The sequence below is a fragment of the Crocuta crocuta genome, unplaced genomic scaffold (assembly GCF_008692635.1).
Source record: "Crocuta crocuta isolate KB4526 unplaced genomic scaffold, BGI_CrCroc_1.0 scaffold494, whole genome shotgun sequence".
Taxonomy (NCBI): Eukaryota; Metazoa; Chordata; class Mammalia; order Carnivora; family Hyaenidae; genus Crocuta; species Crocuta crocuta.
Genome location: NW_027527931.1, coordinates 971,940 through 988,585, shown reverse-complemented (window position 1 = coordinate 988,585; position 16,646 = coordinate 971,940). Strand labels below are relative to the sequence as shown.

The window sequence follows — 16,646 nt, the reverse complement described above, 5'->3', positions numbered from 1 at the left end:
CTCTCTCTCCGACCCTCCCCTGCTCACGCTGTCTCTCTCTCTCTCAGAAATAAATAAAACATTTAAAAAGAAATTTAAAAAAAGGTGTACACCACGAGCTCTAAGAGCAGTTCATAAATAGCATAAGTTTTATGGGGCATCATTGCCACAACAAGGGCTTGTAAGAGGGATGTGGTGGGGACGTGAGAGAGACCGGGCTGGGAACGAAGCTGTGGCCACCTATCTCTATGACCATAGAGGGGACTTTTCAAGAACCTCAAAAGAGTTCCTGATCCCACTTCAGAAAGTCATGTCCAACTTCCCTCAGGCTTCTGCTTCTGCCGTCTGACATTTAGAAGATTGCCCAAGCCCTGTTGCAGCACAGGGGACTTGTACTGAGTCACAAATCATGTTGTCTGCGGGCCGCCAATCTGACATTCTTTCCCAGAGTGCACTTTGAGAAAGGGAAGGAAGAGAGGTTCCTCTTTAGAACTCACAGATGCCGGAGAAGAGCTTGTATCCCATGATTCCCACGACGAAGATGGGAAACATGTGAGCACGTGAGCCACCACAACGAACACTTGGCCGGCATTGGTACCTAACAATAGATACATTGGGCATAAATCAGTATCAGAATCCATGCAGTCACTGTTAATTGTGTTTCTGCACAGTACATATACTGTTTAGCCTTCAAATCTATAAGAAGGAATGGCATGGAGTTATAAGAGAGATAACTAGTAGGCTTAATGTTATAAAGTATGAAAAGAGCCAGATATTCTGGACTAAAGGCAGAGATTTGGGGGGGGGGGAGAGAATAACAAATATGAGATTGCCTTAAGGAATAATACAACTAAACCAAACTGACAAAAATAAGCTTCACAAGGATAGGACTGTGGATAATACAACATAAAACCCTTTAATCTAAAGGACATAGGAATCTGGAAAGAGCACACATGAGACAGAAATTACCAAGAAATGAGAGGGGGGTAAAGTCTCCTCTGTAGATTAAAATACTCTGTAGTATAAAATTGACTTCCAGAACAAAGCAGATGACTATCCTGTCCAACCTAGAGTGTTGCACCCATTTCCTGGTGACCCATTTGAAGAGTGCTATTAACAAAATGGGAAATATTTTGAGAATAACGCAGAGAACAATGACCGGGATTGTGAGGGGTCTGTCAACTGTGATTTACTGTAAAGTTCAAAGGAGTCACCAGCTGAGTTAAAGGTGTTGCAAAGGAAACACGTGCTATCTTCTTCAAATATTTGAGTTGCTGCTGTGTAAGTGAGAGATTAGATACAAGATATGCATCTCCAGAGATTATAACTAGGTCAGTCAGGGACCAGGGCACTACAGGTGGGACCCCGTAATGACAGGGCAGTAGAAACGACAGCCTTGGATGCTTTCCAACATAGGCAGCTCATGACTGTAGTAATAGTTTTCAGTTACATGTATTCTATATTACCCATGATTTTTGTGAAGGGTCCTACTGAGGTTTTCCTGAATCATTGAGAAGCTGTGATGGTTGAACTTTCTAACCCAAGTTACCTGTCTTTCCTGGAATAGAATAAAATCAGTCTCAAATATTCTAAAACATCAAAATACTTGTGCAACTTTAGAAGTATTTGAGGGGCGCCTGGGTGCCTCAGTCAGTTGAGTGTCCAACTCTTGATTCTGGCTCAGGTTCATGCATGATTGCACAGTTCATGGGGTCCAGCCCCATGTAGTTTGGGGTTCTCTCTCTCCCTCTCTTTTTGCCCCTCTCCCACTCACACTGTCTCCCAAAATAAATAAATAAAACTAACAAAATAAAAGTGTTTGAGACTTGTATCTGATTAACAATCTGCGAAAGTTTACGGCTGCACTCCACAATGCCTATTAAAATAATATCCTGGGAAAGCTTGTACTGTGAGGTTATATCATTCTATGTAAATGAAACAGGACAGTGCCATCAGCTCTATAATTAGAGCTGTGTCCTCAGATGGTTGCGTGGACACAAATCATGTCATCACAGAGCTTTAGGATAAAATCCTCTTCTGTTAATCACTTTCCAAATGGCCATCTGGATGGCCTTGTTCCTGAGGCTATACACCATGGGGTTCAACAGTGGAGTCACAACTGTGTAAGTCACTGTCACAAGCCTGTCTTTGCTGGATGAGAACTTGGCTGAGGGCCGCAGGTAGACGGAGGAGGCACAGCCATAGTGGACAATGACCACAGTGAGGTGGGAGGCACAGGTGGAGAAGGCTTTCCGCTTGCCGTCGGCCGATGGGATCTTCAAGATGGTGTGGACAATGAATCCATAAGAGATGCAGATGAAAGTCAGGGGCGTCATGAGTGCTACAACTCCACCAATGAAGATGACCAGCTCATTGATGTAGGTTTCTGTACACGCAAGTTGGATAACCGGCAAGATGTCACAGAAATAGTGGTTGATCTTATTGGGGCCACAGAAAGGGAGCTCGAAGACTAAGAGGGAGCCTGTCAGTGAGAACAAAAAGCCGATCACAGCGCAAGTGGCTGCCAGTTGTCCACACACCTGCCAGCTCATGAGGATAGGGTACCGGAGTGGATGACAGATGGCTGCATAGCGGTCATACCCCATGACCCCAAGCAGCATGCAATTAGTGACAGCAAAACCAAGGAAGAAAAACATCTGAACAGCACAGTTGACAAAGGAGATTGTTCTGAGCAGAGACAACAGATTTATGAGCATCTTGGGCAGGACGACAAGAGTGTAGCAAGTCTCAGAGATGGAAAGAATCCCCAGGAAGAAGTACATAGGTACGTGGAGGCTGCGATCCAGGCGTATGACAGTGATGATAGTGATGTTCCCGCTGAGAATGATCAGATACAGGCACAGAAATATAGCAAAGAGGATGAGCTGGATTTCCCCAAGGTTGGAGAACCCCAGCAGCAAGAACTCGGTGACAGAAGAGAAATTAGCTTGGCTGACTTGGTCCCTGAGGTTGACCTACGGAGAACAGGAATGAAAAAGCAGATTGTTTACCCTGAAGGATGCAGGTAGTTCATTCCACTATGAGAGAGTAACCACTAATAGGAGGAGGAAGGCAAATGCAGGCAGGAAGTGCCCTATCGATCATGTCAATTTACAGAACTGTTTCAAAAAACTCAGGATTACATCTGTTTCCAGTGACATTTCAGTATCTCTTATGGTGCTTAAGTCCAGGTCATTTTTCACACTGCCTATTTCAAATAGGAGCGTCTGAAGAGTTCTTGTGTGACAATCCCAACACTGTCGTTTCGATCTGTGCCTCAGTCTTCCCATCTGTAACAAAGATGCTAACAGTGCCTCTCTCCCAGGCTTCTTAAGGAAGTGAAAGCATTTTGCACAGCACACATCCATTGTAAACTGTTAGTAAATGTCAGCTTCTGTTACATATGCTGTTTAATCTTCAGAAGTGGTTGCTAGCTCTTCTTAAGTTTCCTTTCGGATGCCCTTTAAGTGTTTCTCCACCCGTTTTTATTTTTTTAACCCTATTTTATTTTAAAAAAACTACTGAGCCAGAATTCAAACCCGACTCCTATTTGTGCATATTTTTAGTGATGATGATAATATGTTGACATTAGTTTATATATGGACCCAATCCCACAACCTGTTTGACCCACTGGAGAGAGGGGTGTTGGAAGGAGGCTTTGTGCACTGAAATAGCTCTAAAACAACACCAGGTTCTTATGGTCAGGCAGGATATTGGTCTTACCACCTGCTTACCACTTTGCCAGGAAGAGCAAACTGACTTAGAGTTCTCCTGTAAGTAATTTTAAACTTCGAACAGAAATCCATCCGACCCATCAGACCTTTCCTCGATCTGAGCCATTATATTTCTGCACATCTTCCCTAGATTTCCACCAGAGCTCCGCTCTGCGTTGGGCACACTTGCTCTCAAAGCGTTCAGCCCCTGTGATTGCTCCTCACTAAAGGATGGACAGCTCCTTTTCCCTCCACTCAACTAAAAGAAAGTTTAAATTTAATAAAGTAATAAACACATATCCAGAATGACCAAATAATTGAAAACAAGAAAAACAAGGAGTAGACTACAAAATGAAATTCTTTAGCTAATGTAGCTCAGTTCCAGCTGACCGCTGATCCCACCCCCTTGGGCGACCCTGCCTTCACCCAGGCCAGCTTTGAGTGCTTTCACGTTGTCTTCCCTTGCTTTCATCAGAGAGCTAGAAGTACAAGTGTCAGTTTTGTTCTTCTTCTTTTTTTAAATGTTTATTTATTTTTGAGAGACAGATACAGAGCATGAGCAGGGGAGGGGCAGAGAAAGAGAGAGACACAGAATCTGAAGCAGGGTCCAGGCTCTGGGCTGTCAGCACAGAGCCCATTGTGGATTCAAACCCATGAACCATGAGATCACGACCTGAGCTGAAGTCGGACGCTCAACCGACTGAGCCACCCAGGCGCCCCCAGTTTTGTTCTTCTATCTATGATTCTCCTCTTCAAAACCCTTTATGCATCACTTGATGGCTAATGAAAGATCACGGCCAGGATCTTCCCTGACGAACGTAATTCATTTACCTCCTCAGTTCCCATCTCTGAGGTTTAGATGCTCTGTCCACACAATGTTCCGGTAGTGAGGTCTAAGGACAGCAGAAGGTCTGTAAGGAAAGACATCTCAGTCAGACACTCGCTTCTTTTACTCCTTTGTCACCTACTAGACTTTCCTGGCATGCCACTGTCACTGGAGAATAGTTTCATGAGACATTCGGGAATGGAAGCTGAATGAACTGAATGTCGACCGCTTGCTCACTCTTGACGGGGAGTCATAAGTAGTTGCCTTTTCTTTTTCAACTATCCAGGGAAGATTTCCCAGAAGAACCAGTCTTCCAGGGATGGTGGATAGAGAAGGAGTCCATTTCACGAGCTCTGGGAAGCATGTTTTATGGCATTGGTTTGAAGCCATCCGTGTGCCTACCACAGCTCAGTTGCCAAAGCCCTATTTTATCTCCCCAAAGCCCTATACTGTCCCCCATTTTCCCAGGCTGCCATACACATGTGTGCCTTACTCCCCTCACATGTTCTTTGTAACCATCACTAATGAGACAGACAGATTGGACCTCATGGGATAATTAGAACTTTTCTAAAACTATCATTGGTGACTGGTACTTGTCTATCAGTGGACCTGAGCACTATCTTCACGTAATCCCTCACATAAAATAACTCAACTCCCTTAGCACACAGCTATTAGAATCCAGGGACACTCATAAATCTTCTAATCAAAGGAGACTTAAATTAATGTCACTACAATCATTTCTATCCTGAAACGGCTTAATTCTATTCCTTTCTACTACTGACCTCTCAGTGCCCCAAACTGTGTATTCCTACCTCCTCTGTTGAGAATTCTGAGAAGTATCCCCTAAAGCATCATCGAAGAACTTTTCTTCCGTCTCTTATCAGCTCTGGGCCCAACATGCTGGTTTATATTCATACTTTCCAAAACTCGAGGGAGCCATCCTTACAATTTTATTTCTGGCACAGTTCCAATCCTTACAGTGAGGAATGAGGGTGCAGGAAACACCGTGGACCTCAAATCTCACCGGTCCAATTGGATAAAAAGAGAACAGGAAAAAATACTGGCATTGGCAATTAGTTGGCAATTGGTCCCAGGTTGCCTGGCGGCTCGTTAGGAGCTGAAAGCCATTGCAGATTAAGGACAGAGACGTGCGTGTACAAACCCATACTGTGGGAGGGGGTCCAGGGCTGTCTCTTCCAGGGTCTTTTGTGTGAGGGAGAAGCCCTTTCCCTGCACATCCCCGTCACAAATCAAGTCTTGTTCTGTCACTGCAAAAGAAGAAACAAAGTTCTCCCTGTTAGTCCAGGTTCACCTGAACCCCACAGATTACATTTCTGTACCAAGGAGAGGGTGTGGGGGCATAGCGTGAGGGAAGAGAAGCACTGTGTCTTAGCCGGCAGAACACCGAGACCTCCAGAAGTAGATTTGGGGGCCGAGGGGAGGGGTGGAGTGTTTACATGCAGGTCACAGATGTGACACTGCACGTTTCCCTAGCTCCTTGGAGATGACAAGATCTCCAATCAGTGTCACCCCCACAGGTAGCGATTAGGATCAACACTTGTGTGTAATACCTTCCAGGGCTTGGCGACTCCAGTGATCCTCATTCTTCCCTGTAATTTTCTCTTTTTAAAAAAAAAAAAAATTATTTCTTTATTTTGAGAGAGAGAGAGACAGAGAATCCAAGCAAGCTCCACACTCTCAGCACAGAGCCCAACGTGGGGCTCGAACTCACACACGGTGAGATCATGGCCTGAGCTGAATGACCCGAAATCAAGAGTCAATGCTTAACCGACTGAGCCACCCAGGCTCCCCATCGTCCCTGCAATTCTCTGATAGCCTGGCCCAAGACAGAGGAGAATGGCTGGCGCTGGAGAAAAACCGACGAGATGCCCGGTCTGCATTTGTGTGCGCGCTCCCCTCTCCGGCACTGGAAAGGGGGATCAAAGTCACCCTCCTCTATTGCTGGACTCGGTCAACACAGTTTCCAGCACTGCAAGTTCCCCGGGAATCATCATTCCCCCTCTTCAGTGAGATAATATAAAACATCCACCCTCTGTCCCTTCCCTCGTGAGTCATGAGTGATTCACACGGGGAAGTCTGAGAGCACTTGGCACGGAGTCCGCCCCCAAGGGCGCTGTTGCTGCTGCCGCAGGCTCCGGAGCGGCTCTGGGAAGAGAGGTTCCTACTGGCAGTTCCCAGCCTGCACAACAGCAGAAATTCCTGAATGAGCTCATTCCTGACTCAGACTCCTTGTCTTTCCAGTGACTTCGCTTTCAGAGGCTACCAGCTGAGATCGGACAACAGCTCCTGCTGCTCCTAGTGATTGTCAGCTGTGCACGTGAGTCCCTCGGAAGAGCTGCTGAATCCCGGGGTTTCTGGGACATCTGGGGCGCCCCGTGCATCTTCCTGAACAGACACCTCTGCACAGGGCGCGGGCCAAGCTGCCGCACAACACCTGTTCAGAGACCTCTAAGGTTTCCCGAGCAGGAAGAAATCTGAAAAACACTGCACTTAGTCACATTTCTAGGATCACTTTTGCACACAGTTATGGATTTAGTCCCTCCCTCGGGCACTGGAAGGTACTTTTCAGAAGGTTAAATATAGCCATTTTTTTATTAGAGTTTAAACTCAGGTTTTCAGTAAACTTAGAGGAAACATATTCCGTCTCAAATACTTCAGTGTGATCCATGCATGCGATCAAAGCAATAGCCCCGGACAGGCTCTAATTGCACATTATAAACTAAATTCAAATGGAAACACTCTGTCTTGAGGACAGTTTTGTATATAAATGCTGTGTCCCGCCCCCACTGACTTCACTCCCGAGGTATAGGTGCACACTACCATCATGGTAGCTCTCTTGGCCATGGAAGCATTGCTATGAGGCACAAACCCCAAGTATGAACAATGTGAATCTAGGAAGCAGAGGTCTCAGTTATATTTTCCAGCAACTGCCATCAGAAAGCAATTCTAATTTTTATATTTATATTTAGGATTTTTATATTTTATATTTACATCTTTAGGATTCTGCGCGACGGAAGCTCTTAATTCATTTCTATTGTTTCCCTTTCTGTTCCAAAGAGAGAGGAAGAGAAGAAAAAATTGCAATATTGCATTGTATTAAATTGAAGGGAAAAGATACTAAGGGAAGAAAAAGAAGATAGTATCTAACCAAGGTACAATTAAAATCTTTTCAAAATACGGGATCTCGAAGAAGAAAAGTTAAAATAAAAANCGATATTTGTCCTTCTCTGCCTGACTTATTCCACTCAGCATAACACCCTCCATCTATATGCTGTCTATAAAATAAAAATTTCTAAGTCATAACGCTATGAAGTTTTGAACTAAGAAAGAATTTGTGTTTTATATAATGAAAGCAGCAGTTAGAAGAAGCTGTTAAAGTTTTTTTTTTTTAATTTTAATTTTTTAAATATTTATTTATGAGAGAGAGAGAGAGAGAAAGCAAGCATGAGTTGGGGAGGGGAAGAGAAAGAAGAGGCACAGAATCCGAAGCAGGTTCCAGGCTCTGAGCCATCAGTACAGAGCCCCATGCAGGGCTTAAACACATAAATAGTGAGATCATGACCTGAGCCGAAGTGGGACACCTAACTGACTAAGCCACCCAGGCCCTGAAGCTGTTAAACTTTAAAATTACTATGTGATATAAAACTAACAAAATATGATGGTTATTTTTTTCTATGGAAATTTGACTGGGCCACGTGGTACCCAGATATTTAGTTGAATATTATTCTGGGTGTGTCTGTGAGTTTTTTTTGGATGAGATTCACATTTGAATCAGCATCCTGAGAAGCAGATTGCACTCCCCTATGTGGGTGGGCCTCATCTAGTCAAGTGAAGGTCTGAATTGAACAAAAAGGCTGAGTAGAAGAGGTTTCTTTCTCGGAGCCTGACTACCATAGAGCCATGACATTAGTCTCCAGGCTTAGCATCTGCACATGGACTGGAATTTACACCACTGGCTTTCCTGGCTCTCAGGTGTTCAGAGTTGTACTGGAATGATACCATTGTTCCCTTGGTTTTCCAATCTGCCAACTGAAGATCATGGGAATTCTCAGCCTCCATAATGGCTTCAGCCAAATCCTTATAATAAATATCTATGTGTCCATCTATTTGATGCATCTAGATGATCTGTCTTTATAAGATATATGGATATTCTACTGATTCTGTTTCTCTAGAGAATCCAGAGAATACACAAAACACACTCTGCACACAAATCATAGAAATAAAAATGGAAAGAAAAAAGAAAAATATTTCAAATTACATTATAAAAAGAAGACTGTGTTATGTTAGTACCTTTGGTTTTCAAGAGAAAGAATTACAATATGATTCAGCAGAAGGAAAGGGAATCTGTTAGCGCAAATAATGGGTAGGTTCATGACAAATCTGATCAGCTATGGCCCAATTCAAGAACTTGCATTACAGGTTATGCTGAGTCTTGACTCAGAGATCAACCTCTGAGAAATGTCCTTACCCATAATTTACTTTTCTTTAGCACGTCTCACACTTTATGATTATTGTCTATTTAATAAACAATATAATGTCTATGATTATATCTCTATTTTCCAACCCCATGGAAGTCTTTCCCTCTGTTCTAAATGTTTAAGCCACATATCTAGAACATTGCCTGATATATAATAGGCATTCGATAAGTATTTGTTGAGTGAAGGAAAGTTGATTGAATAAATCATTTTCCCTTTCTCTCTTTCACTTGACCTGGCTTTACTCCTTGTGCTAGATTTATTTTTCTTTTAATTTTTTAATGTTTATTATTATTTTTTGAGAGAGAGAGAGAGAGCTGGGTAGGGACAGAGAGAGCTGGGGAGGGGCATAGAGAGAAGGAGAGAAAGAATCCCAAGCAGTTCAGAGCCTGATACAGGGCTCAAAGTCACAAACCGTGAGATCCTGACCTAAGTTGAAATGAAGAGTCAGATGCTTAACTGACTGAGCCACTGAGGTGCCTCTTTGTGCTAGATTTCTTACTCCATGAGCTGGCTTTGTCCAAATAATAGGATAAAAATGGAGATAAATGTCTTAAACCTCCATTCTTAGTGATGCAATTCAAAAGGCTGAGAGATTTGGTCTATACATCTATATAAGGAATTTAACCAATATTCCTCCTAGATAGAAGAGAAGGTGGGGCACTGTGTGATTGGCTTCACAGACCTTTTTAACCAGCCCTATGCTGAGGGATGGAGGGGGTAGGGTTTGTCTCTCAACTGAAACTCTTAAAATGATTCCTAGGTAAATTATGTTTTATTGTACTGAAAAAAGTGGGGAAAAAATCCAATTTAACTTGGATTCAGTACATAAAAACAAAGAGGAATCCATCAGCCCATATCTGAACATACATCAGCACATCAAGAGATTAGCTCAGGCAAAGTGTGAGTCACAGACCATGGCAGCAGACCATGAAATCGTCAGACTCAGTCTATTTCCCTAGCTCTCCTTTTTTCACTATTTCAACTTCACCCCCTACCTTGGGTTTTCCTCATTGTACTGAAAATGGGAGGCAAAACTGAGGTCAATTTTATACTGCTTGTACAGAGAAGCAAAATTGTAAGAATCTGAGTATACTGTAGGAATTAGATTCAGTTTCTGCTCCCAAGTGGTATATTCAGAGAAAGCAGGAAAATAGTGACAGCATCAACATCTCCTTGGCTACAGATTTCAGCTCTTGTCCTGTGTCCTTGAATCAATGATTCAAGTGACAGACCCTTGACCCTTTCAAACTTTCCAATAATTTATAGTTTTTTAATTAATTTTTTTCTAAAAATACTTATGTAATGTCCTGCTTCCTGCATTACTTTCCAACTGCATCAGTGATTAAGTAGTAATTAGGGGGAAAATTATTGCATAAAAATTTTTATTTATATTATGAGGTTAAAACTTTCTTAAAAGTAAAGGCAAGTAGGAATTCTGCTTCTGGTCTAGCTGAGTAAGTCCCTATTAGATCAACCCTCCTGAAGATAATTACTACAAAATCTGGAAAAAGCACAAAAGGCAACTACCCGAAGGCACCAAAAATAGGGTAGCAGCAGGCAGATTCAGAATGTAGTCAACACCTGGAAGAAGGAAGCATGATAAGCTTCTCCTTGATAAAGTTTTCGGTTTTAATGAAGGTCACAGTCAGCATTGTTTATGAAAAAATTAAAACTCGAAAAGGAAAGCAATGGGCTTCCTAGCACAAAGAACCAAGGGATAGAGTTTGGGATTAACCATAATGCTGGGAGGTGAGAATAGAATCCTGGAAATGGAAGAACCAGAGAGAGAGAGAGAGAACTTCATTCCATGTATATGTTCTGTCCAAATGTCTAGCTCATCCCTGAAGCCCATCTGTGTGGGAAAGACTCGAAGCAGCCCAGAGTCTAAAAGAATTAAATGGAGATTTGAACCACCACCCAAGAGAACAAATTTTGAGTTTTAGTCTACCAAGTTACTTGCCTGCTGAAACTAAAAACACCAAAAAATTGTCAAACTATTTTAACAGAGTCTTTACAACATAATAATTATAAGTCACTCTTAAAAAATTTTTTTAATGTTTATTCATTTTTGAAAGAAGGAGAGACAGAGCATGAGCCAGGTGGGGGCAGAGAGAGAGAGACACAGAAACTGAAGCAGGCTCCAGGCTCTGAGCTGTCAGCACAGAGCATGATGCAGGAGTTGAACTCAAGAACGTGAGATCATGACCTGAGCTGAAATCAAGAGTCAGACACTTAACCGAATGAGACATGCAAGCATCCCATCCCAGAGTTATTTCTACCGTTCTATAATTATGTTCACTGCTTCCTTCCTCTGTTACCTCCATTCGGATGTTAATTTCATGCAGTGAAGTCTTTTTTTCTTTTTTTACATAATGTATTCTCAGTTCTACCATTTTGGAGGGATGGGGGTCTTTTTTCATAGTTTCTGTTTCTCCTCGGAAACTTGTTGGATGCTGACCCATTCATTACAAGAACATTTTACATACATTATTGGACATAATTATCAGAGCTGGTTTAAAATCTTGGCCTAAAATTTCAACACTGAATTACATCTCAGTAGGTCTATATTGACTGTCTTCTTTCTTGAGAATGGCCATATTTTCCTGGTCCTGTAAGTAATTTTTGGATTTAAAATATGACTTGATGGGGGTACCTGGGTGGCCCAGTTGGTCAAGAGTCCAACTTTGACTCAGGTCATGATCTCACAGTTCTTGAGTTCAAGCCCATGTCAGGCTCCTCACTGACATCAAGGAGCCTGCTTAGCATTCTCTGTCTCATTTTCTCTCTCTGCCCCTCCCCTTCTCATACTCTCTCTCTCAAAAGAAAAAGAAAAAAAAATGACTCAGTGTGAACAAGACAGAAAAACAATGAAAACAGACACACAGAACCCCAAGCATACGGGGAACCACAGAGATCAGTGTGACTCATATGTAATTGGTGCTCTAGAAGGAATGAGCTACAGAATAAGGCAGAAAAATTATTTGAAAAAAAAAATGGCCAGAAATTTCACAGATATTCTTCAAGACATAAATTTACAGACTCAAGAATCCAAACAAATCTAGGGGTGCCTGGGTGGCTCAGTCAGTTGAGCATCTGACTTCAGCTGAGGTCATGATCACATGGTTTGTGAGTTCAAGCCCAGCGTCAGGCTCTGTGCTGACAACTCAGAGCATGGAGCTTACTTTGGATTCTGCATCTCCCTCATTCTCTGCCCCTCCCCCATTCACGCTCTGTCTCTCTCAAAAATAAATAAGCATTAAAAATTTTTAAATAAAAGAAGAATCCCAACAAATCTCAAGCAGGATAAATACGAAGAAACCTATACCTTGGTGCGTCAGAGCCAAACTGTGAAAAAAAAATTTTTACAGTATGTCTTAAAAGCCACCCCCCCAAAAAAAATGAAATCAGGGACAGAAAACAGTGGAGCAGAAATGTAAAAGTGGTAAGAGAAAAAAAATTGATAAAACTACCAGTTCGGGATTGTATTTCCACCGAAAATCTTCTAGGATTGAAAGTAAAATCAAGAAGGCGCGCCTGGGTGGCTTAGTCGGTTGAGCGTCCGACTTTCGCTTAGGTCATGTACTCGCGGTTCGTGGGTTCGAGCCCGACGCGGGGCTCTGTGCTGACTGCCAGCTCAGAGCCTGGAGCCTGTTTCAGTCTGTGACTCCCTCTCTCTCTGACCCTCCCTGCTCACGCTCTCTCTCTCTCTCTCCTAGAAATAAATAAAACATAAAAAAAAAAAAAAGAAAGAAAGTAAAAGCAAGACAAGCTTACATAATAGGAAACTAAGAGAATTTGTCCCAAAAGACTTAGACTAGCTTAAATACTGAAGGAAGGTCTTCAAGCTAAAGGGAAATCATACAGGACAGAAACTCAAGTAGTGAGGTGTCAGAAAGTACACATGTTCATTTCCCCTCATAACTAGGGTTTTCTGAGTAAGTCAACCTGGCACCTAGCTTGAGGGACAAGGTTTGAAATCTAAAGTATGCTAAATAATTAGCAACAAACTGACCTTCTCAGAAGTATGTGTTTCCATTCAAAGGTGGAGGAAACCAAGGACCTTGGACCTTGACCTTGGTGTTCATCTTCCAAAGGACTATGAATAACCAGAGAACAAATGTTCCTTTCCCTCTGTTACGTGGGGAGGGTAAGAATTGTTCCACTCCAAATAAGCTCCCAGCTTCCTGTACCAGGAAGTACCAGGGTTGTTCGTATGCAGTACAGACCTCCACGTGTGTACATAACCATTTGGCTCTCATCACACAACCCAGGAGGATTAGGTCAACAGGAAACTCATCAGTTATTGCAGTTATATAGACAGTAATGATCTGTCCACTTTCCAAAACTTTCCTGTTTCCTTTCAGGATAATATGAACAAATATAGATATTAAAAAATCTATCATCAAAAAGAAATCAATATTGAAATTATAAATATTTGAGTAAACATAAAAAATAATTTTTTCTTCCTAATTTCTTTAGAATGCTTATGAAGAAAACAACAATTACTACATTTTCCTACGAGTTTTTAATGCACACAGATGTAATAGACTTTAGCATAAAGGATGGGGTGGGGATAAATGGATCCAAGTAATTCCAAAGCTTCTACATTTCAGGTGTAGCCACAACATTAACTCTAGTAGACTGTAGAAATTATGGATGGAATTGTTTTTCAGCTCTAAAACTTACTCTAATTCCTTTCATCATGAGACTGCAACACTTCTCCCTTGCCAGCCGATGCGACAGTAAGTTTTGTCAGTAGAAGATGCTGAGGGGACAGCAGTACTAGATAGGGACCCTGTCCCTGGCTCTGCTGTGCTTTCTTTAGTCTGGAGGCCTGCAGTGCAAGGGACACCCAGTGGTATTCTCTCCTACCATTTCAGCTGCACTGTCCCCACCAGCAATTATCCCAGAAATTTCCACAGTGAGGCACTTCCCATGGATGGCTTCTGCACTGACACCAAGGGAGATTCCCCAGCCAGTTCAGAGGTGTAGCCCTTCCCATGGATGGTGTCCCTGAGGAAACTGGGGGGCAGAATCCAGAGGGCACTGCACTGATTCCAAAGCTACCTCTATAAAGACAGTTTGGTATTAGTATATAAATGTAGGCAAATAGATCAAACTAGAGTGTCCACAAATGGATCTATATTTGTATAGGCAACTAATCTACAAGGCTGCCAGGAATTCAATTCACTAATCTTTCCAACAAAGATGCATTTGGGTAGAAAAAGAATCATGCCATCTTCTCTTACCATATAAAAATTTAACTGGAATGAATTATACCCTGCCTGGAAGAGCTGATATTATAAAACTTCTAAAAAAAATCTTAAGTGAAATTGAGTTTTGGAAACATTTCTTAAATAAGAGTCAAAACATATGAACTATAATACTTGAAATCAATAGATTAGACTTTACCAAAGCTAAAGAAAACTCTGTTCTTCAAAAGACACTGTTAAAAAATTAAAAGTAAACCACAATATGGTGAAATTATTTTGATAATACCTACATGACCCCCCAAAAAAAGTATATGGAAAATATAATGAACTCATACAATTCAATAAGAAGACAAGTGATCCAATCCAAAAATTGGAAAGGCAGATGCATTCCAGTTAGAAAATGAATAAAAGATGGTAGAAAAATGCTCAAGTAAAGAAAACACAGAAATAGCCAACGGACACACAAAAAAGCTATTCAGCATCTTTAGTCATGAAGGAAATTCAAATTCAGCTGCAGCCGGTTCCATTATGGATCTCTGCAATGAATGAAATTAAGCCTGATACATTGTGTTGAGTATGGCAGGCAGCTGGTAGCTCTCACACGTTGCTGTGGAGAAAGTCAGACGGCAAACTGCTTTGCCTAATTGTTGGGCAACCTCTTAGAAAGTTAACTTATATTTACTACATGACTCAGCAATTCCACACCTAGATATTTGCTCAACAGAATAAAAATATCCCATGTGTTATGGAAGTACATGAAAATTGAGAAAGAGCACCATCCTCAGGTGCCTGCACATACCCTCTGCAGTGTATTTACACAAAGGAACAAAAGCAATGAACTCCTGAGTCACACACAGTGTGGACACATTTCAAAAATATGCTTAATGAAAGAGACCAAAAAGCAAAAAATATTCTATTCATATGAAGTTCTAGAATTGTCAAATGCGGTGGTGGTCTAGGAGACTGATCAGGAGGGGGCATGTGGGACAATTTTGGGGGGATGGAATACTTTATATGGATCATGGTGGTGGTTACATGGTATATATATTTGTCAAAACACATAAAACCATACAGTTAAAGAAGGTGTCTTTTATTATATATAAATTATGTCTCAATACCTTTGGATGGAACATAAATGAACCCAACATCATGTATAAAAGCTAATGTTAGAAACTTGCTAGGAGCAAATGTAAAAGGAGTTTTTCTTATCCTTAGTTTAGGAAAATGTTTTATAGATAAGACACAAGAAGCACTAAAAATGAAAGAATAAATTTATTAGTATATTTAAGAAAAATTAAAAAGCTCACTCTTATTAAAAACATTACTGAGAAAATAGGAATGCAAGCTACAGACTTGGAGAGAATATTCACAATACATGTATCTTACAAAAAAAAAAAACCTTTAATCCAGTATCTGTCAATAACTCCTGGGACTCAATAATTAAAAACCAGTCTTATCAACATAGAAGACTAGAACAATTTACTAAAAAGATATAAAAATAGCCAATCAGAAAATGGAAAAATAGCATTCAACATAATTAGATATCAGGGTGATACAAAATAAAACTAAATGAGATGGTACTTACCCCACTGCAATTACCTATATTTAGAAAAACAAAAACAATAGCAAAACAAAACACCTGTCAATACCAAAAGTTGGAAAGAATATGAAGCAACTGGTAAGAGTATCATGTGCCATACCCACTCTGGAAAACACTGGGCAACATCTTATAGAATTAAATGTATATCTATCCAGACATAAGAGAGGAATGAAAGCAAATGTCCACAAAAGACTTTTACAAAATATGTTCATGGCAGGTTTATTCATAATAGCAGTAAGAGGTAACAACCCAAATGTCTACCAACAGATAAATGGATAAGCCTATTCTGGCATGTTCTTACAAAAGAATCCTACACAGCAGTGAATGCCATGAGATTTTTTTCAGCAATGAAAAAGAAGGAGGTCCTGCCATTTACAACAATGTGGATGGATCTTAAGGACATTACACTAAATAAAGTAAGTCAGACAAAGATAAATACCATATGACATCACTTGGATGTGGAACCCCAAAAAGCTGAGCTCACAGAGACAGAGAGTAGGATGGTGGTAGCCAGGGGCAGGAGGTTGGAGAGGTGGGATATGTTGGTCAAAGGGCACACCCCTGCAGTTATGAGTAAGTTCTGGGGTCCCAGGTACAGCGTTATGACCTTAGTTGACAACACTGTATTATATAGTTGAAAGTCACTGAGAGAGTTGATCGTTAAGTTTTTCCACCACAAAAATAAAAGTAATGTGTGAGGTGATGGAGGTGTTAGCTAATCTGACAGTGGCAAGCATTTCTCAAGATACATGTATATCATCATTACATTACACACCTTTACCTTACCCAATGCTGCATGTCAAAACATCTCAATAA

At 41.3% G+C, this 16,646-nt stretch overlaps 1 protein-coding gene across 1 annotated transcript in view; it reads right to left on the bottom strand.

Moving 5' to 3' along the window:
- Positions 1 to 1,988: 1,988 nt before the first annotated feature.
- LOC144221149 (olfactory receptor 10R2-like) overlaps positions 1,989 to 16,646 on the bottom strand; it is a 15,682-nt gene continuing 1,024 nt past the window's right edge. Inside the window, exon 2 of the mRNA XM_077751563.1 lies at positions 1,989 to 2,954. Coding sequence (XP_077607689.1) covers positions 1,989 to 2,954 — 966 coding nt within the window. The remainder of the gene's footprint in view (positions 2,955 to 16,646) is intronic.